The sequence below is a fragment of the Vicia villosa genome, unplaced genomic scaffold, assembly GCF_029867415.1.
Source record: "Vicia villosa cultivar HV-30 ecotype Madison, WI unplaced genomic scaffold, Vvil1.0 ctg.001687F_1_1, whole genome shotgun sequence".
NCBI lineage: Eukaryota > Viridiplantae > Streptophyta > Magnoliopsida > Fabales > Fabaceae > Vicia > Vicia villosa.
Genome location: NW_026705698.1, coordinates 101,345 through 125,185, shown reverse-complemented (window position 1 = coordinate 125,185; position 23,841 = coordinate 101,345). Strand labels below are relative to the sequence as shown.

The following is a 23,841-nucleotide window of genomic DNA, read 5'->3' as shown; positions in this document are numbered from 1 at the left end:
ACAATAGTTGATATTTAATTTTTTATTTGCATGTAAAATTATCTTGCCATTTAGGTTATATTTACAATTAAACTATTATTTTTTAATGATGTAAAGTCAATTTAATAAAAATTATAATCACAACCTTAAATTTATATATTAAGATTATGATAAGATTATAAACAAGTGATAAATATAATATTAATAATTTTATGGCATAATTGCAACTTTAGTATTCTTATTGTCTTTTTTTTGATTTTGATTTCTCTATTTTAAAAATCTCTATTTTAGTCTCTTTTTTAAATTTTCTGTGCAATTTTTGTCCCCCTATTTTATTTTTTTGCAAAATTAATTCATATTTTTGTCTCCTTTTCAACAAAAAACTTAAAATGGAATCAAAATCGTGATTTTAAAAATGGGGGACCAAAATTAAAAAAAAGACAAAATAGGAGAACTAAAATTGCATTTAAGCATGTAAAAAAAATAAAATTGCTACCTAATTTTATTTTACTAAATAAATAAGAATATTTCATTTTATTGAAATATTAACTTAATCAATTTTCTTTAAGATGTAGGAGTAATTAATTGCTGCTTTGTTAAAAAAATGAATTTTTTTAAATAAATAATTTTTTATAATGTAAATAAATAATTTTATTTAATAATGTTTTGGATCAAAATTTGGAACATTAAAATATAGTCAATATAAATTTTATGATAAATATCATTTTAGTAATTTATTCACATATTTAATTAAATCAAGTCATATAAGTTGTTACGAAAATATTTTAAAAATTAATTTTTAAAAAACAGTTATAGTTTTATTGAATACACATATAAAAAAGAGTTAAAAGGTAGTGCACTGACAGTGTAAAATAACTTTACACTGTCATCCAATAGAAAATCATAAAGGTGACATGTCATTAAATTTTTTTTAAATAAAAAAATAGTTTAATTGGATACATGGGTGGTGATTGGTTGACAGTGTAAAAATATTTTACACTGTCAGTGCATCACCCCTTTTCTCTATAAAAAAAACTTTTGCTTCATCAATACATAGCCAATAAAATACGAATATAAACTCACCAATACTTTCATAAAAAAATTCTCAAATAAAGAAACAAATAGAATTAGAATTAGTTAAAAGAACTAACTTCACTCCTCATTAGTCACATGATCTTCTTGTTCCCAGAAGCTCTCGATACCAGTGTCATTTCACAGATCCAAATCTACTGAGAAAATCTCAATCTTCAATCTTCTCTACCGTCATTTTCCATGGCAAACGCCTGGAAAAGAGACAAACCCTTCCGCCTCCTCTCTCCAAAGTTACTTTTTTTACTCTTCTCTTCCACTCTCCTCTTACTCTTCCTATACTTCTCTTTCCTCACTCCTCGTCCTTCAAACCCTAACCCTAACTTCCTCACTCTCAACACCAACCTCTTCTCATCTTCAATCCCTCCTTTCGATTGCATCAAATCTCCGCAAGCTCATCCAGTAGTTGCCAGCGTCGTTGAAGGTGTTCGTTACCCGTTTCTATTTTCGCTTTCCGATTTTGGAAACCTACCTGATAAACCGCATAAGAACATTGTGAGGTTGCTTAAAGGGAAGGCTTTTCGGAAACCTGATATCTCTGTGACTATTCAGGAGATTCTTGAGAAGAAGAAAAGTGAGGGGAGTGATGGGTTTGTTGTGGATGTGGGGGCTAATGTTGGGATGGCGAGTTTTGCGGCTGCGGTGATGGGGTTTAGGGTGTTGGCGTTTGAGCCGGTTTTTGAGAATTTGCAGAAGATTTGTGAAGGGATTTACTTTAATAGAGTTGCGGATTTGGTTACTCTGTTTGAGGCTGCAGCTTCGGATCGTATCGGTAACATTACCGTTCATAAGGTGATATTTCTTTTTGGTGTTGTTTTGTTGTTTGTTGTGCTTGAATTCAATTTTGGTTCCTATAGTTTGTGGTGATTGTTAGAATATGTGAGAAAACTTCAATGAAGAAGAATGAAAAGGATGGAAGAGAAAGAGTAGAAGCTGAAAATGTATTGATTCACCTCAAATGAACAAGAATGAAATGGTCAAAACTATATATTTATACTTGAGTTCATAACAAGCTAACTAACTATTTCTTAAAACTGAAATTATAACAAACTCATAATTGAATTTGAAAATAAAAATTTCCTCAAATGGTAAGTAGTTGATAGCTTGATATTAAAAGAGATCTTCACTTCTTCATTTATTCAAACAACCTCCCTCAAGCTTATGTATGGTAGATGTTGATCATGCCAAGCTTGGATACAAACGAATTGAACTTTGATGGTTGAAGTGATTTTGTCAGAAAATCCGCCAGTTGTTCTTGTGATGAAATGGGCAACAACCTTAGCAAACCTTGTTGGACCTTTTCCCTCACCAAATGACAATCCATCTCAAGATGTTTTGTCCTTTCATGGAATACCGGATTGGATGCTATACGAATAGCACTTTGGTTATCACAATACAATATTGGTGGCTTGGAGCATGAAACATGTAAAACCCTCAAAACATACAACCAAATCAGTTCACAAGTGGCTGTACCTAGAGCTCGATACTCAGCCTCTAATAAGCTTCTAGAGATGGTTTGTTGTTTCTTGGTCTTCCACGAAATCAGAGATCACCTCAAGAAGAAACAATAACCTAATGTCTATTTTCTTGTGTTAACATAACCTGCCCAATACGCATATGTGTAGCCTTAAATTTGAAATTTTGAAGATCTAGGGAAGAACAAGTCATATCCAGGATTCATCTTTTGGTACCTTATGATTCTGCAGCCTGTTAGGTAGTGAACATGTGTAGGTTTGTGGAGGAACTGACTCAACTCTTGTGTAGCAAGTGTAATGTCTGGTATGGTATTGTTTAAGTAAATCAGTCTGCCTATCATTCTTCTATATGCGCTAATGTCTTCCAATGGTTGATGCAATTTCAATGAAGGATCCAGAGGTGTTGCAACTGATTTCGATGCAAGGAGGCCCGAGTCATTAAGTCCAGACAATATTTTCTCTGTGATATGGTGATGCCATCCTTGGAATGTGCAACCTCAAGTCGAAGGAAATATTTCAGAATTCTTAAGTCCTTGATTTTGAAGTTTTCATCAAGAATGCATTTAATACGATCAAACTCCATTAAGGATGTTCCTGCTAGTATAATGTCATCCACATATACTAGCAGACAGCAGTATGATATGATCACCCTTTTTCAAGGTGAACATAGAGTAATCAGCAGTGAATTGTGTGTTCCCAAGTTTTAGTAGGAGTGATGTGAGGTTTTCATACCATTTCTGACTGGCTTGCCTCAAACCATACAAGCTCTTCACTAATTTGAAAGCTTGGTTTTGTTTGGAACATGGAACACCTTGTGGTACTAGCATGTAGACATCTTCATTTAAATCACCATGCAAGAATGCATTATTTACACCGAGTTGATGTAAATGTCAATGATTGATGGAAGCTGTAGCAAGTAGAATTTGGACTGGAGATAACTTAGCAACTGGTGAAAATGTGTCAAAGAAGTCTGGTCCTTCAACTTGGCTATACCCCTATGTAACTAGCCTGGCTTTATACCTTTTTATAGATCCATCAACTTTGTGCTTAATCTTGTAAACCCATCTGCTACCTATAAATTTAACAAGGGGGTGGAAGGTCCACCATTACCCAAGTACCATTTTGACTAGTACCTCTAATTCAGACTTCATAGCCATCTGCCCATTCTCATCTTTGCAAGCTTCCTTATAAGTTTTAGGCTCAAAATCACGTGTGACAGACATGCTAAAGGACTTATGAGTAGGAGACAAAGACTAAAAAGAATGGAAAGAAGATATGGGATAAGTAATACCTAAACTGGATGGTGCAGTCAAACTGTTTGATGAATTGCACTCATAGTCCTCAAAGGTGAGAGGGTGCCTGTCTGTGTCTAATGAACCTGGTAGAGTTAGGTGGTGGATGTGTTATTAGTGGAAGAAGGGTCAATTTGTGGTGGCTGCAGTGAATCATGACAGTCATGTGAGCTAAGGTCAAAGGATCAGTGTAAGTGTTTGTGGGTTCATGAGTCACATTGTCACCAGTATGGTATTGCCAATTGGGTTTAAATAGAAAATGTGATCATGATGGACACAATGTCTAAATATAAAAATCTCATTGGTGTTGAAATCAAGGAGTACAGTCTCTTTTACAACTTGCTTGTAGCCCAAGAAAATGCAATTTCTCCCTCTATGGTCAAGTTTAGTTCTATGTGCCTGTATTGTTGAGGCATATGTGAGTGTACCAAAAGTTTTCAAGTCATGTATGTCAGGATCTTTGTTGTACATACCTTGATAAGGGGATTTATTTTGCAAAACAACACTAGGAACTCGATTCATGATGAAAACATGGTTGACAACAAAGGACCAAAGCCTTTTAGGTAAATTTGCTTGAAAAAGAAGGACTCTAGCTATGTTTAAGATGTTTCTTCTCAACCCTTCCATTTTGTTGAGGGGATTCAACGCAACTGGTTTGGTGAATAATGCCTTTAGAAGCAAAGTAATTTGGCACAATAAATTCTGGTCCATTATCACTTCTAAGTTCTAATGCATTTGACACTAGTTTTATGTTGGTTTTCAACCATTTTAATGAAATTGATGACATTTTGTCTAATTTCAGCTTTGATTTTCATCAAAATGATCCAAGTATACCTGCTGAAATCATCTAAAGCAGTCATAAAGTAGGAATGACCATTATGTGACTTGATGGCTAAGGGACCCCATGCATATCAAAAAGAATTAATTCAAAAGGGTGCAATGATGCAGTAAAGCTATTATTGAATGGTAATTTCTTGTGTTTAGCATAGTGGCAGACATCACAAAGTGCCTTTTTATCAACAACAACAAAAGGAAATATAGATTGTAAGGCTTGTAATTTAGCAAAAGACAAATGACCTAATCTAAAATTCAAGAGAAAACTAAACTGTGTGAAGAAACTTAGCCAAAGCACATTGGCCATTTGGCAATTTGACATTAATGAGAGTGATTGAACTAAGATGATGGAACCAAGAACGACTAGAGCAAATATGATCACTAGCTCCTGAAACTATTATCCAGGAGTTAAGAGTGGATCACTTATAAATGAAAGCGTGAGGATTATCTTGAGCATCTACAGATGTATGACCTGTAGATGAAGAGGAGCAAACTTGATCGGAAGCTGCAAAAGTTGATCCTTGATTGATGGTTGAATGCTGAAGAAGATTCAACTTGTGCTCGAGTTCGAGTAATAGGTGCATGTCCATGCTTCTCATTTTGTTGTTAAATAGAGACATCATCCTTTTCAATATCATTAGTAGTGGCATTGTTGGCTGTCGGTCCTTTACCAAAATGAGGTGGAAAACCATGTTTTCTATAGCAAACCTCAATTGTGTGACTAGTTCTTCCACAATGAGTGTATATTTTGGATTTGGATGTGTTGGATTGAAAACCAGAATTACCAAACTTGGAACCTGTTTTCTTGAAACTAACAGCATTGATCAATGCTTGAGAATCATCAAAGGGAGTAAAATTGCCTTGTCGCTCATGTTGTAACACCATAGAAAAGATCTTGTTCATGGCAGGTAAATGATCCATCAAGAAAATCTGAGATTTAACGACAACAAAATTTTCATTTAAGTCGGTAAGGAATCAAATAACATTCAGAAGATTGTGATTGCTTCTTGCATTTCTCATGGCAGCGCAAGAACACCCGATTCTACAAATGCATTGAGGAATAGACATGTAAATCTCCAATTCTTCCCAAAGAATCTTTAGTTCAGAGAAAAATCGGTAATAGACTTTGAGTCTTGTTTCAATGCATATATTTCTTGGTGTAATTCCGAAATACAAACGAGATCACCTTGAGAGAATCGCTCTTTCAAATCATTCCAAACATCTATTGCATTTTACATGTAAACAATCGATTGAGCTATGGATTCTGAAACATAATTGATGATCCACGAAAGAATTAACATATTGCGTTGATTCCAAGCACACATGGAAGGATCAAACGTATCACCAGGAACTGGAATCGATCCGTCGATGAACTCAAGGTTCATCTTAGAACCAAAAGCACGATGCATGGAACGGGTCCAAGAATGGTAGTTGGAACCGTTGAGTGGTGGCGCAACCTTGACTGAACTAGGTTCATCATTGGGACGCACAAAGTATGGACAGGTGGGGTCAAGATGAGAATCAACCGAAGGAGCATTACATGGTGGTGCCATTGTTGCATATTGGAGAATTAAGAAAAGAAGAAAATCGGAGCGAAAGAAATGTAGATAAAGGTTGGATTGAGATGGCAAATGATACTATGTTAGAATATGTGAATCTCCATTGATGGAGAGAAAACTTCAATGAAGAAGAATGAAAAGGATGAAAGAGAAAGAGAAGAAGAATGAAAAGGATGAAAGAGAAGAAGAAACTGAAAATGTATTGATTCAGCTCAAATGAACAAGAGCCATGTCACAACTATATATACACTTGAGTTCGTAACAAGCTAACTAACTATTTTCTAAAACTGAAACTATAACAAACTCATAATTGAATTTGAAAATAAAAGTTTCCCCAAATGGTAAGTAGTTGATAAATTGATATTAAAAGAGATCTTCACTTCTTCATTTATTCTAACAGTGATTGTGTGAATTGAACTATAGTGAGGGAGGGATTATGGAAGAAACTTGGGTTAGTGTGTAGTTGGGTTCTTCTATAGTAATCTAATGAGCTCAGAAGAAAATAATCCTTTAGGCTATATTTGGATATTGTAAAACCAGCAGAGTGGAATGGATTCTTCAATAGTGGTGGGATTGCTTTGATGGAGCAGCGAAAAAAGAGAATTAACTGTTTCGATATTTAGAACGAACTGGTCTGATTTATGGTGAATGAATTTGTGACAATGAGAATCTATTTCCTTGATTTTCAAGTGTAGTATATATAGATTCCATATCTTAATACCTATTTCCTTGATATTTCCTTTTTGATTAGACATTCCATATTTGAATCCTACTTTGCATGATTGACCATAATGCTATATTTCTGTTTTAAGAAAAGTTTTATGCCGAGAACACGATTTCTTGCCATTCCCCCCCTATATTCGGGAAATCTTGCACAAGATCTTTACTTCTTTGTGAATGGAATTATTTAGGATGTTTTTAGAGTTCTTTTCAGTTCAAATATAGTGTTAAAAATCCGATAGGATCAATTAGTATTGATTAATATTGATATGGTATTCATTACCTTATTGTGTACAACTTAGCTTATTGTGTACAACTAACATGACTATGTATATACGTTACCTTATTGGGGACAACTCACATGACTATGAATAAACACTCAGTGTGATCTCATTTGACACAACATTACAACTGACACAACATTACAACGAAATACAATTTCTATATATAGCAAACAATTAGAGATGTTTCAAGTCTAGTCTCATTAGTTTATTTTGGAAAAGGTTTACTGTTACTAATAAGGTATTATATAAATTAGTGGAAGTTATTAACATGCTAAACAGAATAGACCCAACGGGCTACCGCTTTCAGGATATTGGCATTACTGTCTTGCGGAAAAAATTATCTTTTTTAGGTTAATCAGTGGGCTGCACAGATTTATTTGCAAAACACAACCTTAGCTAAAAATCATCTTTTTTAGGTTAATCAGTGGGCTGCACAGATTTTTCCTTTTCTAGGTATCTGACAATTCTGCGACAAGCGTCCATAGGCGCTACTTTTTCTAATATCTTCATTTGTATCTTTTTTTTAACAACCAATGTTAATAATTAGTTGCCATTATTATTTTTTGTCGTTCACCAGGTTAATTTTTCATTTTTCATAGCTCACTTTTTTACTCGGTAAATTTGTTGTTAGCTTTGCATCTGAAGTCATGTTGAAGCTTTAAGGACATGTTTTTTAAAGAGACAGTTGAGAACAATCATGTCTGTTGGATTTTGACAGAGCCTGGTTGGCTAAGATGGGGATATGAATTCCATGCTTTAACAAATATACAAATTTATACACATTACGCAAACTTGGCCATTGGTTTGAAAAGACATTTTTTGAACAATGATACAATGACTCATTAAAGAGCCTGCTGGTCTGCTTCCATTGTAAAAACTAGGATGAATGTCATAAGTTTCAATATTCTCCTCCTAGAGCGACAACTTGAAAATGCTGTCTTCATATTTATTTTCATGTGCTACCAATGATAACCACTTTTAATAGCATCTTAAGAATAGTGCACAAAATTGAATTTGCACTGGTTATGAAAATGTTTTATTAGTTTGGAAATTGAGAAAACTGCAACATTTTTTGTTTTTGATTACAGTTGTCTAGTCTCTACCATGAAAGTTTATGCTTCTTGAAATGGTACTAATGCTTGTCATTCATGTGCTGATGTTGTTTTTCTTTTCTTTTTGGGGTCTTAATTTACCAGTTGGTTGGTAGGCTGGACAATAGCGCAGTATCCGCCACAGGAGCAAAGTTGGCATTTAAGTCCAATGAAGAAATAGCTTTTCAAGTACGTACTGTTCCGCTTGATGAAGTGATTCCAACATCAGAGCGTGTGCTTCTGCTCAAAATAGACGTTCAGGGCTGGGAATATCACGTTCTCAAAGGAGCTTCAAAGTTACTCTCAAGGAAGGGAAGCCAAGCTCCCTATCTCATATACGAAGAAGATGAGCGTTTGTTGCAGGCTAGTAATAGCAGTGCTAAAGAAATTCGAGACTTCCTCCGCAGTGTGGGTTATCATGATTGCACCCAACATGGCACAGATGCACACTGCACCAAGAAGGATTGATTGGAATTTTGGTTTCGTTTTGCATCCGCCATATGGAAAATCAAGTCATTCCTTGTTTGTCTACACTTTCCAGGTGACTAACACCTCGTCTCAGCAAATTGTTGAGCAGTGAACAATTTGATGAATTGATTACAGATGATGATGATGGAAACCGTTGAGATGGGTGACAGCTGCACTGCTAACAGCAAGCTGCTTAACAACATCATGCAAAAGTATCTAATGGACATCCATTATATTCAACACGATTCTTGTGTAGGTGTCTATGGATTATACCGAGGTTTTGTATACAAGCTTTTAGTTGTAAGTTTCCAATTAAATTTGTGTATCAGACATACAGAATACAAAAGCTTCTCATGTTTGATTTGTCATAACGAGTATGAAGTTTGAACATATAGGAGATTATATCCTCTTCATTCAGAAGAAACCATGATCTGAATAATTTATAAATGGGTAATGTGAAATTGTATATGTTCCAGTACAAAGTAAATAACTGGCCAGGTCAAATAAACAGAATGTGCTATGCATATGTGCTAGCAAGACTAAATAATAAATGAATTGTTATCAAGCTTCAACTTGTATGCAACTTGAAACATCTGAGTGCACTGCATCATCTTCCACTAGCCACAATCAACAACCAAACTTCAGAAATCTCCTTGCAGGATTCCAAAGATATCTATGGTTTCAAAACTGTAATTCTGTAAAAACATGAGAATTTTAAGCTTTAGAATCATTGTATCAAGTCCCTTCTTGTGGTACAGAAGTAAGGATAGACATAAGCCGCACAACTACACCAAAGCAAGGAATATCAGAAGACAAACAGAAATTTTCAGCCTATAGAGGTTGATGCTTAAACTATGTGTAAATAAAAGATAGTTGTGTCAATTACCAAGACAATTACTACCAAGAGACATTGACTCCTGAGGCTCAAGCCACACAACTAAGTCTTTAGGATTCTTTTGGAGCACTAGTTTTTGAAGAACCAGCTCTTTCCACCATAACATCATAAAGCTGCTTCCCATTCTGTTTGGCAAAAAAAAAAAAAAATCAGCAAGAAATAACAAAGAAAATGTTAAAGCCTACTGTCTGCAACTCTAGCAAGTATGATATTTTTAATATCTAAACAATTTCCTATTTCTATAACTGCATTACTTGCTTCGAAATTACTTACAAAGATTATTGGAAAAAAGTGAATTTGTCCTTCAGGTTTTGTTTGTGTTTCCTTGAAGTAAACCAAGATAGGGAAGTTTGGCCACCAGAATTCCCAATTAACAAAGGATGAGTACCTACAACAGATAAACATGGTTTTTTAGTCCTATATTGCTGTAAAAATCAAGTCAGCGTGAAAACAAAATAGGATACTTACTTCCAGCGATTTTTTCCTCCGACAAAAGCATTCTCGCCTGATTCATCGAGCTGATCGCCTATCTTTACCTCCTAAAACACATTATGCATGTAACTCGAATATGAATAACTAAAGATAACAGAAATACATAATACACAACAAGTAAAATGGCAATAACTAAATAAACATTTACATCAAGACATGCAGATAAAGTAATAGATTAGAATGGTAAGAAGGAACAAACCAAAGCCTCATCATCAAAGACAAATCTCACTCTAGTTGTCTGTGGAAATAAAAAAACAAACAAACAATAATTAGAGAAAATGCCGGCTGATGAAAAGAAATGCAAATAAAATACTGATTGTAGCAAACAGTGAAAAATCAGCAGTCAAAATATTTTTCTTGCATTTTCTTAATTACACTGTCTTCTACTAGTAATTACCTGGAACAACAGAAGCAATCCGAGGAGACCAACAGGCACAGCAGGCACTAGATTATCTGTGTAAACCAACCCACCGGCTAAACCTGATAAAACAATTTTAAGTTATCAATAACTTAGGTTGTTCATGAATCTACTTATACAAGGAAATGTGATAAATTTCTTCCATTAATAATCACTCTCAAGATTTTGATTTACTCACCTAATATGAAAGGACCCTACAAAACTAAGGCAATAAATAGTTAACAGAGAAACTAGTTTTTCAGATGAATCAAACTCAGTCTTTTGAAAGAGTATAACTGGCCCAATTTAATGATTGTAAGGTTAAAAATCTTGTGAAGAGAGAATGAGTAATCACCAAGTAGTACAATTGGAATCCGGTAATCCGGTTCAGGGATCACAGTCTCTCTGATCACTCTACTCTTCGCCTTCCTTCCAATTCCAAACTGTCAACAAAGAGTTCACATTCACATTTACAAGTCATAGTACTAATAACTTACGAAATACCGACACATACACCAAACATGACACTAACACCGAAACACCGACACATACACCAAACATGACACTAACACCGAAACACCGCATCTGTGTCAGACACTATTGAAGTGTCAGTGCTACATAAGTAACGAAAGATACTTATACAATACAAGCTCAACACAAAATTTATAAGCAACCATAAAAAAAAAACATAGAAGAACCATTTGAGGTTGTAAGTTACCAGTGAGTTAACAACAAAACGCTTTCCATGGCTTCCTGTTATTTGTCTCCCAGAGAACTTTGGATTGAGCACAACTTGTCCATACAATGAAGTCCTGAAACCACTCAAGTATCCAATGTTTTCCCTCCCTGAAACAACCAGCCAAATTATCTAACTAAAGGGTATGAAATCTTTGTGAAAATATCAACTTTTTTGAAAAGAGAGGTAGAATTTTCACTTAAATTTACACAGAACACCTAAGAATTATAGATACCAAACGAAGTTACTTCCAAATTTGCTTACTTTGTGAGGGAACAGAGTGGTGTACGGACAACAAAGTGCTCGCCATTTGTTTCTGATAAACAAAATCCATGTCCTTGTTTTGTGTGGTGGAACAATAATAATGATATTACGGTTATGCCCACTATTTTGTGACATCAAAGGTATAGTTTTTAGAAAGTATCCAAGGGTATTAAAGTAATAAAAATGTGAACATTAGTTAACCACGGATTCATCAAGGGTCTTATCTTTTCCACATCTCCTTTATTATAACAGTTTACTCCTTCAGTTCAGTTCAGTTCAGTTCAGAGACAAAGCTTCACCACCCTTTTGATTATGGCGCACTCTTTGTCTTTTGCTCCTATCTGTTCCTTGAAATCTTCAAACCCACCTGGTATTGTTTGTTAACTCTTTTTGTGTTGTCTTATCTTTGTCTGTTTTTTGATGTATTGAATGAGAATTTGTTTGACTTTTAATAGGAGTTCTTATCGGTAATTCGGTTACCCGAAAGGCTTTTTTGACGAAGGATGTTTGTCTGAATTCTAAAGTTAGAAACTTTGAGTCTTTGGAAGTTAAGGTGAGATTGATTTTAGTAATCCCAATTCCTAAATAAGATACTCTTTGTTCATTCTCTTGTGTAAAAATTGAGTTCTAGGAAATGATATTTGGATATCTATTTTCAATTGGTGAGTGGAATAAGCTAGAATAGAATGAAATGGATGGTGAATCAGCTTTTGATTTTGATTGAATACAGGCTGCAGGAGATAGTACTCCAGCTGTAAAAGCAAGGAGCATTGTTTGTCCTGATTGTGATGGAAATGGTAAGTGAAAATGTAGATTTGAACTGCTTTTTCATGCTTATACTTTGGAAATCTGCTTCATATTTGAGTTAAGCAGATATTTCACCATATACTTGTGTCGCGTTAAACATATGGTTGTTGAGGCCGAAGTCGAAGATTCATGATGATTCTAGTTAGAACATAATGAGTTTGTTAGTTGCTCAAACTTTGGTTTGTTTCTTCAGGTGCAATATTATGTACTCAATGCCAAGGTGGTGGAGTTAACTTGATAGATCACTACAATGGAAGATTTAAAGCTGGTGGACTATGCTGGTTATGCAGGTAATATTAACTGTATTGAACAATGTTTTAAGCAAACACTTGATTATAATGTTGAAGACTATAGTTTATGTTCTAAACAAACACTTTTGTATTATTAGTAGTAGCAGAATGTGTCAACCTAATATGTAGCATGTATGTGTGTATGTTTGTTTGTTTCAGAGGTAAAAAGGATATTTTGTGTGGAAGTTGCAATGGAGCTGGATTTATTGGTGGATTCATGAGCACATTTGATGAGTAGAACAAGATTTTGGCTAGATTGAATGTTGAAGATTGTTCTTAGCTTTGAACAAAGAGAAAAGGAAGTGGAGGTTCACTTGTGTTCATGTGTTGTTAGTCTTTTTTGTAATGCGAATTATTCATTTATGTATTATGCACTATTGAGGCAATAAGATTTTGTCTAAATTTCTCTCTCTCTCTTTTTTTTTTTTCTCTTTTGGATTGTACCTGAGTTTATAATGGTTTACAAAGAAACTTTTGGATATCAAAATTTCAAAAAATCACTTAATTTTGAAGCTATTTCAAATAGATTTTCATAAAAATCATTTTTAAAATACAACTTTTTGAAAAAATTATGATTTTGACTAAGTTTTGGTCTTCAATTATGTATGTTTATGTTATAAGATGTCAAAATTAATGTTTCATTTTAGAAAAAACGAATATAAAAAAACTTGTAATATTTTGAAAAACGGTTTTAGAAAATCTATTTTCAAAAATATAAAGAAAAAATCCATTTTTTTAAAGCCGAAACAAACTGACCCATATATCTACTATATTTTGCTTTGTTTTATTTATTTATTTTATAAATATATTGTTTTATTGGTTAAAGTTCAACTCACTATTTTAAAGTGCAATAATTTTTGTGACTTTAATATATATATTTTAAATATCAATCAAATATAATTGCAACAATAAAATTTTATTCCACTAAATAGGGTCACCTACATGAATTAATTCATGTCATAATATTTTATCTCGGATCATACTTCTATTTAAATAGTTAATTTCGAGATCTTTCTTAATAATTTATCCTATAGTTTTTTTGTCTTCATCTAACACTAATTATTTAACTCTTCCCAGTCTCTATCTGATCTAGTTTTCTTACCACAAAATCTACAGATATTTTTTCTACATATCAAAACCACCTAAATATATTTTCCACAATCTTTTTTACTATAGATGTTACCCCAACACTCTCTAATATTGTCATGTCTAATCTTATCATGTTTAATTTTGCCACATATCTAATGCAACATCCTCATCCATATTATAGTTACTTTATTATCTAATGATTCTTAACTACCAAAATTCAATCCCGTATAACAGCGTAGGTCTTACCGTGGTTCGATAAAATTATCCCTTCAAGCAGAGTGGTACTTTCATGTCACATAAATCTTTGAACATTCCTCTATTTCAGCCACCCCACTTGAATTTGATGGTGTACACCCCATTCTAATTCTCCATCGTTTTGTATTACGAACCAAAGATATTTAAACTACGTGACTTATGAGGTAATATGATCTCCAACTCTCACATCTATGTTAGAAACTCTTCTACTTCTACATTGGCAAAAGTCATGCATTTCTAAAGTTCGTCTCCAAGCCTCAAACCACTCGTTTAAATCTCAATTCGAATATACAAGTAAGACTATATCATATTTAAAAAATCACACATCTCGACGCTAATTCTTTGACGTGTTTCGTGAGTACATCCAAAATCAAAGTAAAAATGTAGGAGCTTAGAGTTAAACCTTGATGCAAACTTATTGTAATGGGGAAATCGTCTGTCTCTCGACTCTGTGTCCGCATACTAGTTGATATCCCTTCATACATATCTTGGATAGGTCGAATGTATGCAATTCTAACCCCTTTCTTCTCTAGGGATTTTTGAAGGGATTTAAGAGGTTTTTTTTCCAACAAAATGATCCTCTTAGTGGAACAATCCCAATAAAAGGATCTTGGTTAAACTATTAATCATAAAACAATTATCAAATCAAGGATTCTTAGAATACCTCTTGAAGAGTTCTTTATTTTTGATCACGAATGTGAAAGATACCATCGTCTCTACGAAGTCCACACAAACACAAAATGGAACATGTTACTAGCTGTTTTCTGAGAATGACGACAATTTGGATTAGTAGGGGAAAGTGATCCTCTATTTATATATAGATCTTTTAAAATCCTAAGCTCTTATTCTGGACTTCACCAAAATAAACCTAATCTTATTTATATTTGACTAAAGTATTTTCTTCTTTGATATTTTCCTCATCTTGAAGTAATTCAATAAACTCTTTGAGTTTCTTTATGATTTATGGCTTGTTTGATTGACCCTATGATTTGACAATAATATTTGGATCTTAGATTCTAGTACTGAATCAGGTTTCTAGTTCCACTTCTTGAATCTCAAATACTCGATAAAAATATAACTTTTCAAATCATTGCCAAGAGTTTTAATACTAGCGAACCATCTTTGACGTTTTTTTTTTCATTTTTACTTGGTGTCTCAACTTCTTGGTCAGGTGTGTTTATTCTTTTCATTTTCATCTCAATTCAAACTTCATAGATTTCCTCAAGGGTGTCTCCACTTCTTTAGCAGTACCTTAGTTAAAAACATAATTGTACTCTCTAATGCTTGACGCACTTATCATTAAGTACTTAGATTTAAAATCCTGTTGCATTTTCTTCTTCTTCAGTGGTACACAAATTTCTAGGTTTGTTTATTACTTCATTTTTAATTGAATCACTAGGAACAAAAGGACCATTCAAAACATAATCCCACATTTGAAAATCAATAGAGTCTAAAAACATTTTCATTCTTGCTTTTCATATGGTAAACCTGTCACTATCAAACATTGGAGATTTGTTCATGAAAAGTCTCTTATTAAAAGAAGTATTTTAAGTCATCATATTACCTCTTAAGATGATTAGTTTTATAACAAGAGTTAGGCTCTGATGCCACTTGTTTACCAAGTGGCTCTAAACACAAGAGGAGGGGGGTGAATTGTGATATTTAAAAATCAGTTTTATGATAAATTTTGATATTGAAATATTTATTTTTAGAAGAGATAAGAAAACAAAGATAAAGCAACAAAGAGATAGAGAGGAAAAAAAAGAAAGATATGCAGCAGAATAATGAACAAGATAAATAAACTTCGGGAAATATAAACTTTTAGCATAACATTTGTACAATAACTCTCGAAAGAATTTTTTTCACTCTTTTGGCCCTAATATAACTTTATTGAAAAAGAAAAGTTAAAAAATAATAAGAGAAAGACATGATAGAAGTGTTTCTATTCAGAAAACTGGTGTATTTTGAAATGAGGAGAAACCTTCTTTATATAGGAAAAAATTGACTAAAAAAGGAAACAATCCATGGACCATTTTAATGAGTTAATTGATTAAAAATCTGTATTAATAGATTAACCAAAATAAATTAGGAAAGTTTAAGAGGTGTTGCACTTTGATTCTAATCAATGAGAAAGACCTCCTAATCAATTAGATAGTGTAAAATACCTTCCTAATTGATTATACAATTTCTAATCACTTAAACGCTCATTCGGATCAGGTTTTAGAGACTTTAACAAAAGATAGGAGGTTTGAAAAGTGTGTGAGTGTGCGCGTGTGCGCATGTGTGTATCTCGAGACCTAATCTTGCTAAGCACAAGACCAAATGAGTTTTTACACTTTCACACTTTCAAGCTCTTACATCTTTAAGATCACATCTTCAAGCCTTCAAGCTTTCACAAAATAACTTCAAGATCCATTGTTTGATTCATTATTGAATAGCACCTTCAACATGATCTTGATATCTTTGATGAACAATGCTTGTGTTTTCTTCCTTGATTGGATACCATCATTTAGAACCATTTGAAAGAGTCATCATGATCAACACCTCTTTGACATATGTCATTGACACACTTGACACAGGTCCACAATTGGCATCATTAGAACCACAATGTTACTATACAACACATAAAACCACAAATCATCCTTGATTTTGTAAAGACCAACATTAAGGTACATTTATGTTAGGTCTTAATAATGTTGATTGACTATCTATGTTGGTCCTTATGTTGATTGACTATGTAGAAGGAGAAGAGTATTAAAATATTTATTGTCAAGTATAATTTAAAGAATACATATTAAGGAGTAGGAAGTGTGGAAAAATTATTGCTAAGGTTATGTCGTCTACACGTCATATATACATGTGTTATAACTTTTAGTGCAAAATATTTATTAACATGTCGCTTTGGCCGAGTGGTTAAGGCGTGTGCCTGCTAAGTACATGGGGTTTCCCCGCGAGAGTTCGAATCTCTCAGGCGACGTTCACTTTTTTTAGCAAATATGCTTTTCTTTATTTGATTTTTTTAATAATTTTATTCCTAATATGTTTTAAATTATTTTGTTGAGAACTAGTTCATATTAATGTAACATAATCTTCTCTGTATCTAATATATAGTTCAATCCTCTTTATCTCTTCTCTTTATTGTTTCTCTTAAAACATTATGAAACTAGATTCACTTATAGCCACACTATTATATTTATAACTCTAAATTTTAGCGATAAAACTAATTGAAGTATAAAGAGGATCTTAAATCTCTAATATATCATTACAATCATATATCTCATCACGTTAGATTCTAAAATCTTTTCTTCCAAAGCTACATATCTAAAATCTTTTCCATGTTTTGAAAATTAAGCTTTAAACTGGGATGTGACATTTCTATCCTTAGTAGCATCAACATTGCTAGTGAATTTTTATAAACACATTGCTATTGGGAAAACATTATGTATCTAATAACTAACTAAACTCACAATATGTTTGACTAATCATTCATATCATTAGTAAGCCATATCACGCTGTTAAAACACACCTAAGGAGTGTTAATGATCTGTTCATGATGGTATGATAGCTATTAAATCATAACTTGTCCTCAAATTTATTATGAGAAAGTTATCTAATACAGGTTTTGAATCATGAAACTTAAGCCCATAATCCTATTCCTATAAAATCTAACTGACGGCTCATGGACATATACAAAACCTCGAAACCTTAAAACTTACCAACTTTAACGACTCTTGACTAAATTTATCGTCAAAGTATTTGTAGGTACATTACTATGTTTCATAAATTAATCATTGTTTCAGCCTATCAACTAACTCATAAGTTATTTATATTAGGTCTCACATAGTCAAGGGTTCTGTCTATATGATACATACTGGAAAATCTTTCCCCTCTCAAGTTTTATTATTAAAATTGATACAAGAAGCATCAACTATTAAGAACTCATCATCAATAAAACACAACTTCACCAAGCCAATTATACGAGCGTATAATCTTTATCATCATCATCATCTCTAAAAATTGTTATATTGAGAGTTAGTAGTTTGAGATTGAGCTACCTCAACTTAATTACACAAAAAAACCATGTTCTAATTTTTCATAGCAAACTTACATCTTAAGAATCACATGACAAAACCACTGCCAAGAAAACCAAATAACAATAAAGGATATCTTCTTTCATTTATATATGTGAGGATATCATTCAATTATAAATTGTTTGTAATGACTTTGAAAATGGGAGTCATGACTTGATTCATGGGTATTATATCCATATGCATCAGTTCTAAGACTGAGCTCTTCCTTTGTTTCATAGATCATGTTACTAGATCTTGAAGACAACAATGTCAATGGATATTTGAGAGCTATATATCAGAATGAAATAAATCTCCTCCATGAGTTAATATAGAAAACAAACAGAGAGTTCATCTTGGTTTATGAAGCTAATCTATTAAAAGCTAACGGTAAAGTGAAATAAATCATTTAGAAGGAGAAGAGTATTAAAATATTTATTGTCATGTATAATTTAAAGAATACATATTTAGGAGTAGGCAGTGTGGAAAAATTATTACTAAGGTTATGTCGTATACACGTCATATATACACGTGTTATAACTATTATTGCAAAATATTTATTAACATGTCGCTTTGGCCGAGTGGTTAAGGCGTGTGCCTGCTAAGTACATGGGGTTTCCCCGCGAGAGTTCGAATCTCTCAGGCGACGTTCAAAAACTAATTGAAGTATAAACATGATCTTAACTCTCTAATATATCATTACAATCATATATCTCATCACGTTACATTCTAAAATATTTTCTTCCAAAGCTACATATCTAAAATCTTTTCCATGTTTTGAAAATTACGCTTTAAATTGGGATGTGACATTTTTGCCCTTAGCAGTATCAACATTGCTAGTAAATTTTTATAAACACATTGCTATTGGGAAAACATTATGTACATGATAACTAACTAAACTCACGATATGTTTGACTAATCATTGATATCATTAGTAAGCCATATCACACTGTTAAAACACACCTAAGGAGTGTCAATGATCTGTTCATGATAGTATGATAGCTATTAAATCATAACTTGTCCTTCAAATTTATTATGAGAAAGTTATCCAATATAGGTTTTGAATCATGAAACTTAAGCCCATAATCCCATTCCTTTAAAATCTAACTGATGGCTCATGGACATATACAAAACCTCAGAACCTTAAAATTTACCTTTAACGACTCTTGACTAAATTTATCGTCAAAGTATTTATAGGCACATTACTATGTTTCATAAATTAATCATTGTTTCAGCCAATCAACTAACTCATAAGTTATTTATATTGGGTCTTACATAGTCAAGGGTTCTGTCTATATGATACATACTGGAAAATCTTCCCCCTCTCAAGTTTTATTATTAAAATTGATACAAGAAGCATCAACTACTAAGAAGTCCATCGTCAATAAAACACAACTTCTTCAAGCCAATTATACGAGCGCATAATCATTATCATCATCATCTCTAAAATTTCTCTAAATCAACTGCATAATCAAGGACTTCCTCAACCATACCAAAAAATGTGTTAAATGCTGCCTTTCCCAGGCGGCAGAAGAGTAGAAACCTTTGCAGGGACTTGTTGAAAGTTTTGCAACAACAATTATAGGCTATGAACGAGAATGAAAGATACTTTTATCTTATTTAAGATTGTAAATGGTGAGCTACAGTTGGGTCTACCTAATAACCTACATCTCGTTAGCATGTGACCCTCCATTTCTCTTTATCTAGGTGTAAAAGATGCTCAATATTTCAACTCACCAAAATCTCTAATGTATTAATCTAGAGACGTGGAGAAGATATTATTCATAGGTTTCCACCCAGAATCTAAAGTTCCTAAAAAAATTGGTGATAAGTTGGAGTCCCCACAATTGAGTTTGAGGAGGCTTCCTTTTTCATCATTATTAAGGAATTTAGGTTGCGGCTGAGAAAACACACCCCTTCGGCAAGATATCTTTTCTCATATCAAAATTACTATTTTGAGAGTTATTAGTTTGAGGTTGAGCCACCTCAACTAAATTTCACCAAATGTTATCCAATACATGTTTTGAACCATGAAACTTAAGCCCATAATCCGTTTCCTATAAAACCTAACTGATGGGCATATACAAAACATCGAAACCTTAAAACTTACCTTTAACGACTTTTGACTTATGTGGCTTAATAATGTTCATTCCTTCTACAACATCATCTTGATCAATGTCAAGTCCTTCTGCAACATCATAATCATTAGTGTATTCATCTTCAACTTGATCAAATTCATCTTCAGTTGATAAAGGTTCTTCAATATTAGAACCAAAGACAAAATTATTTGAAGGTGGAGCTGTAGAATTACTTGAACTTGTCGTTTCACAACTTGCACCAACTTCAACATTGGTAGGTTGTCTCACATTCTCATCATACATTTGGGAGAACTCGTTTTACCTTTAATTATGATGGTATGTTCTTTCTCTCTCAAATATGCTTGGAAGAGTTTATTTAATGTGACTAAAATGAAAAAAGCGTGGGTGAAATTTTCATGGGTCAAAATATAAAATAGGCTTTTAAAATATGACATAAAAAGGTAAAATCGGGTCAAAGAGTAAAATTCAATGATTTTATACGATTTTATTGATTTTAAAGCGATAAAAATCTTCCATGCACAAAATGTTTTTACTAGGGATTTAACACGAAATGCTGACTAAAAACGTAAAATCTATAGAGTTTGAGTTTTAAATTGCAATTTTAACAACCTTGGCACTAATGTATGTGGTAATGATCCTAAAAATGGTCTTGTCAACTCCATTGTCAATAGCATTAAGAGCACGAGAATTTCCAATATCAACTTAATCTTTAGAAGGGTCTAATACTTTTGAAGTTTCACTGATTCAGAATCATCATTAGCTCTGGTCATAGGAGGTGTTCATCCACTGATAACAACTTTATAGGTCTTGTTGTTCATGGACTTGAGAAAAACAATCATGTGAGCCTTTAAGTAATCACAATTTGTTCCATCAAGAACTGTTGGACGTTTAGCATATCCTCCATCCTTTATATTATCCATCTTAAACGAAAAAGTTAGTCACAATGGAAAACACCGAAACGAACCAAGGTATTCTGCTCTGATGCCTATTGTAATTATGTTTGATAAGAGACAAGATGTCACTCATAATGTCAAATCAATGCATGAGATAAGATGGTATGAAATAATATATGAACGATTAAATCAAGTAATAAATAAAAGACATAAGAAACTGTTAACCTAGATTCGTGCAATTGTCACCTACGATTGGAGGGAAGTAGCCAAGTGGGAAGGAAATGAACTAATAATAAGTAGTAAGTAGTACACGACAGACTTATCTCAACTATCACCAATTCATGGCCATTTTTCCAACACTACTCAGGAATTTCAATTTAGGTTCCCTTGAATATGACATCCTCTCATTCCACTCAAACGCTTTTAAGGTGTTAGTAAGTCTTTAGTAATAAAACGTGACAAAAATTGACGAAACAAAACCACAACTCTGTCTCTCGTAAAATGATAGAAAATAACGTAGTATAGGGTTTAACATAGGCAATGCTCACTTTGTTTCTTAATTTGCAAAATATCTATTACAAGTTCATGTGATGAGCGCATGTTTTCTCTCTTTATATATACTCAATTCGACTATCACAAACATTAGATTTTCACAAACAAATCCATATCGTTTTCAATTTTGACCAGAATAATTTTCTTAAAAGAAATCTTTCTAAAATAAAACAATACAGATTCTAGGATAAAACAAACTTTTCTAAAATAAATCTTACCAAAAGAATTTTTTTAAATATAAACCACGCTAAATCTAGAACAAAATAACATATGATTTATGTTCAGAAGGTCGTGCAAAATTTGAAATCAAACAAAATCTTTTTAAAAATAGAAAATTTCTTTGGCTACTTCCCAACCTTCTAGTTCAGCTCTGGTGAAAAACCCAAACTACCCCTGACTTCGGAAATGCATTTCCGAAATGCAATAAAAAGGTGTTTTCGGAGATGCATCTCCGAAAGCGCCTTTTTTTTTGAAAAAATTGTCTTATTTCGGAAGTTCATTTCCGAAAACAGCATTTCGGAAGTTCATTTCTGAAATACTGCGCGTTTTGCAGATTAAGCAAAACAGCCCCCTCCCTAATTCATTTACCCTAATCTTCTTCCAAACTCAACCCTAAAGAGATTTTTCTGCAAACCACTTCCAAGCTACATCAAAGGCTCCATCTACTTGCTCTACTACATTCAAAAGTCCTCCAATCTATTCAATCGGTAAGCATTTTAATTTTAAGATCTATGATTAAAATTTATATTAGGGTGTTTACAAATAGCAAAAAATGTATTAGGTTAGGTTTGTACTGATATTTAGGATGTTTAGAATGTGTAGACATAGGTTTGATTTAGGATTTTGGGGTCTGCCATTGGAGGTTGCAGAGAACTTCTGCGCAGGGGTGTTTCAGAAGTTCATTTCCGAAAACACCTCCATTCCCAGTTTCGGAAATGAACTTCCGAATTGTATCAGAAGTGCAATTTTTTTTAGTTTTTTCTGTTGTCTCGCATATTAATCGATTTCAGCTGTTTACAGGAACATGTCAGACAACCAACCAGCACGCATCAGACAGGGTAGAGAGACCCAGACTGCGTCGGCTAGACGCGAGCAGGCGGCGGTGCAGCTGGCGTCGACACAGGGACGAGGGCAGGGCCGGGGACGACGTGTGAGAGTTCCCGTGGAGATGGGCGAGGGTACCTCCTCATCTGGATCTAGGAGCAGGCTGGCTCGGGTATCTTCTTCCTGCCAGCGAGAGGAGGAGGAGGAGGAGGAGGACGTGGCAGTGCCATACCACGAGGCGGAGGGGGTACCGGATGTTGACCCTCCACCCGGGGAGGAGGATGAGCAGGAGGACAGCTACCCGGGAGGGCCCATTGACACTTCTGTGCTGATATTCTACCGCGAGCACGTCGCTCGGCGGATCTGAGAGGGAGAGATATTTTTTTATAATTTGCCCGACTACATTATTTAACCGTTTATAATTTAGACGTTTATTCAATATTTTATTAACCGTCTGTTTAACATACTTTTTTATTTATTTTTTTGCAACAAGAGAGAGAGCCGTTGAAAATGGTGAACCTTGCCCGAAATATTTTCAGTCTGTTTAAACCGACTGCCGAGTGGTTTAACGACACTATGAGAGGTTCAGGGCTCAGTGGGCTCTGCATGACGGGGTACACCACCATCAGCCACGACATGCAGGGGGCTTTTGTGGAGCGGTGGCACAAGGAGACGTCTTCTTTCCACTTGCCGGTTGGGAAGATGACGATCACCTTGCATGATGTGCAGTGTCTTCTCCACCTGCTGATCAGGGGGCCACTGTTGACCCACTCCCGGATCCAGAGGGTCGAAGCCACTGAGTGGATGGTGATCTATTTGGGTATGGAGCCCGAAGTTGCTGACTTTGAGTGCGCCACGACATCTGGGCCTCATATCCGGTTCATCACACTGAGCCGCTACTTCGAGCACCACCTGGTGGCGGCGGCCGAGGCAGAGGCTGAGGGTGACGAGCTATTTACACATTATCATCGTGGCTGTGCTCTCCGGTGCTGGTACATGCATGTGGTAGGCGCTGCGATCTTTGTCGACAAGAGTGCGAGGTACGTCGACATGACCTACCTCCGCTACTTCATGGACTTGACCACCGTTCACCAGTGGAACTGGGGGGCAGCTACTCTGGCATACCTATACTAGAAGCTGAATGAGGCCTCCAACTGGAGGACGAAGCAG

General features: G+C 34.2%; 3 protein-coding genes and 2 non-coding genes across 5 annotated transcripts; 4 read left to right on the top strand and 1 right to left on the bottom strand.

Annotated features, from left to right (window-relative positions):
- The first annotated feature begins 1,080 nt into the window (after positions 1-1,080).
- LOC131636291 (uncharacterized) lies at positions 1,081-9,181 on the top strand. Its single transcript, XM_058906917.1, has 2 exons — positions 1,081-1,860; positions 8,429-9,181. Exons 1-2 carry the CDS (start codon positions 1,252-1,254, stop codon positions 8,789-8,791), a joined length of 972 nt encoding a protein of 323 aa, XP_058762900.1. The 5' UTR covers positions 1,081-1,251; the 3' UTR covers positions 8,792-9,181.
- Positions 9,182-9,204: 23 nt separating this feature from the next.
- LOC131636292 (uncharacterized) lies at positions 9,205-11,724 on the bottom strand. The gene is made up of 9 exons (XM_058906918.1): positions 11,576-11,724; positions 11,294-11,421; positions 10,931-11,018; positions 10,576-10,658; positions 10,378-10,416; positions 10,155-10,225; positions 9,960-10,074; positions 9,678-9,811; positions 9,205-9,486 (listed from the first exon to the last, which is right to left on the bottom strand). Exons 1-8 carry the CDS (start codon positions 11,643-11,645, stop codon positions 9,737-9,739), a joined length of 669 nt encoding a protein of 222 aa, XP_058762901.1. The 5' UTR covers positions 11,646-11,724; the 3' UTR covers positions 9,205-9,486; positions 9,678-9,736.
- Positions 11,725-11,788: 64 nt separating this feature from the next.
- Positions 11,789-13,074, top strand: LOC131636293 (protein BUNDLE SHEATH DEFECTIVE 2, chloroplastic-like). The gene is made up of 5 exons (XM_058906919.1): positions 11,789-11,945; positions 12,031-12,128; positions 12,306-12,372; positions 12,576-12,672; positions 12,832-13,074. Exons 1-5 carry the CDS (start codon positions 11,888-11,890, stop codon positions 12,908-12,910), a joined length of 399 nt encoding a protein of 132 aa, XP_058762902.1. The 5' UTR covers positions 11,789-11,887; the 3' UTR covers positions 12,911-13,074.
- Positions 13,075-16,911: 3,837 nt separating this feature from the next.
- TRNAS-GCU (transfer RNA serine (anticodon GCU)) lies at positions 16,912-16,993 on the top strand. The gene has a single exon. It is a non-coding gene; the product is annotated as a tRNA-Ser (tRNA).
- Positions 16,994-18,650: 1,657 nt separating this feature from the next.
- Positions 18,651-18,732, top strand: TRNAS-GCU (transfer RNA serine (anticodon GCU)). The gene has a single exon. It is a non-coding gene; the product is annotated as a tRNA-Ser (tRNA).
- Positions 18,733-23,841: the final 5,109 nt, after the last annotated feature.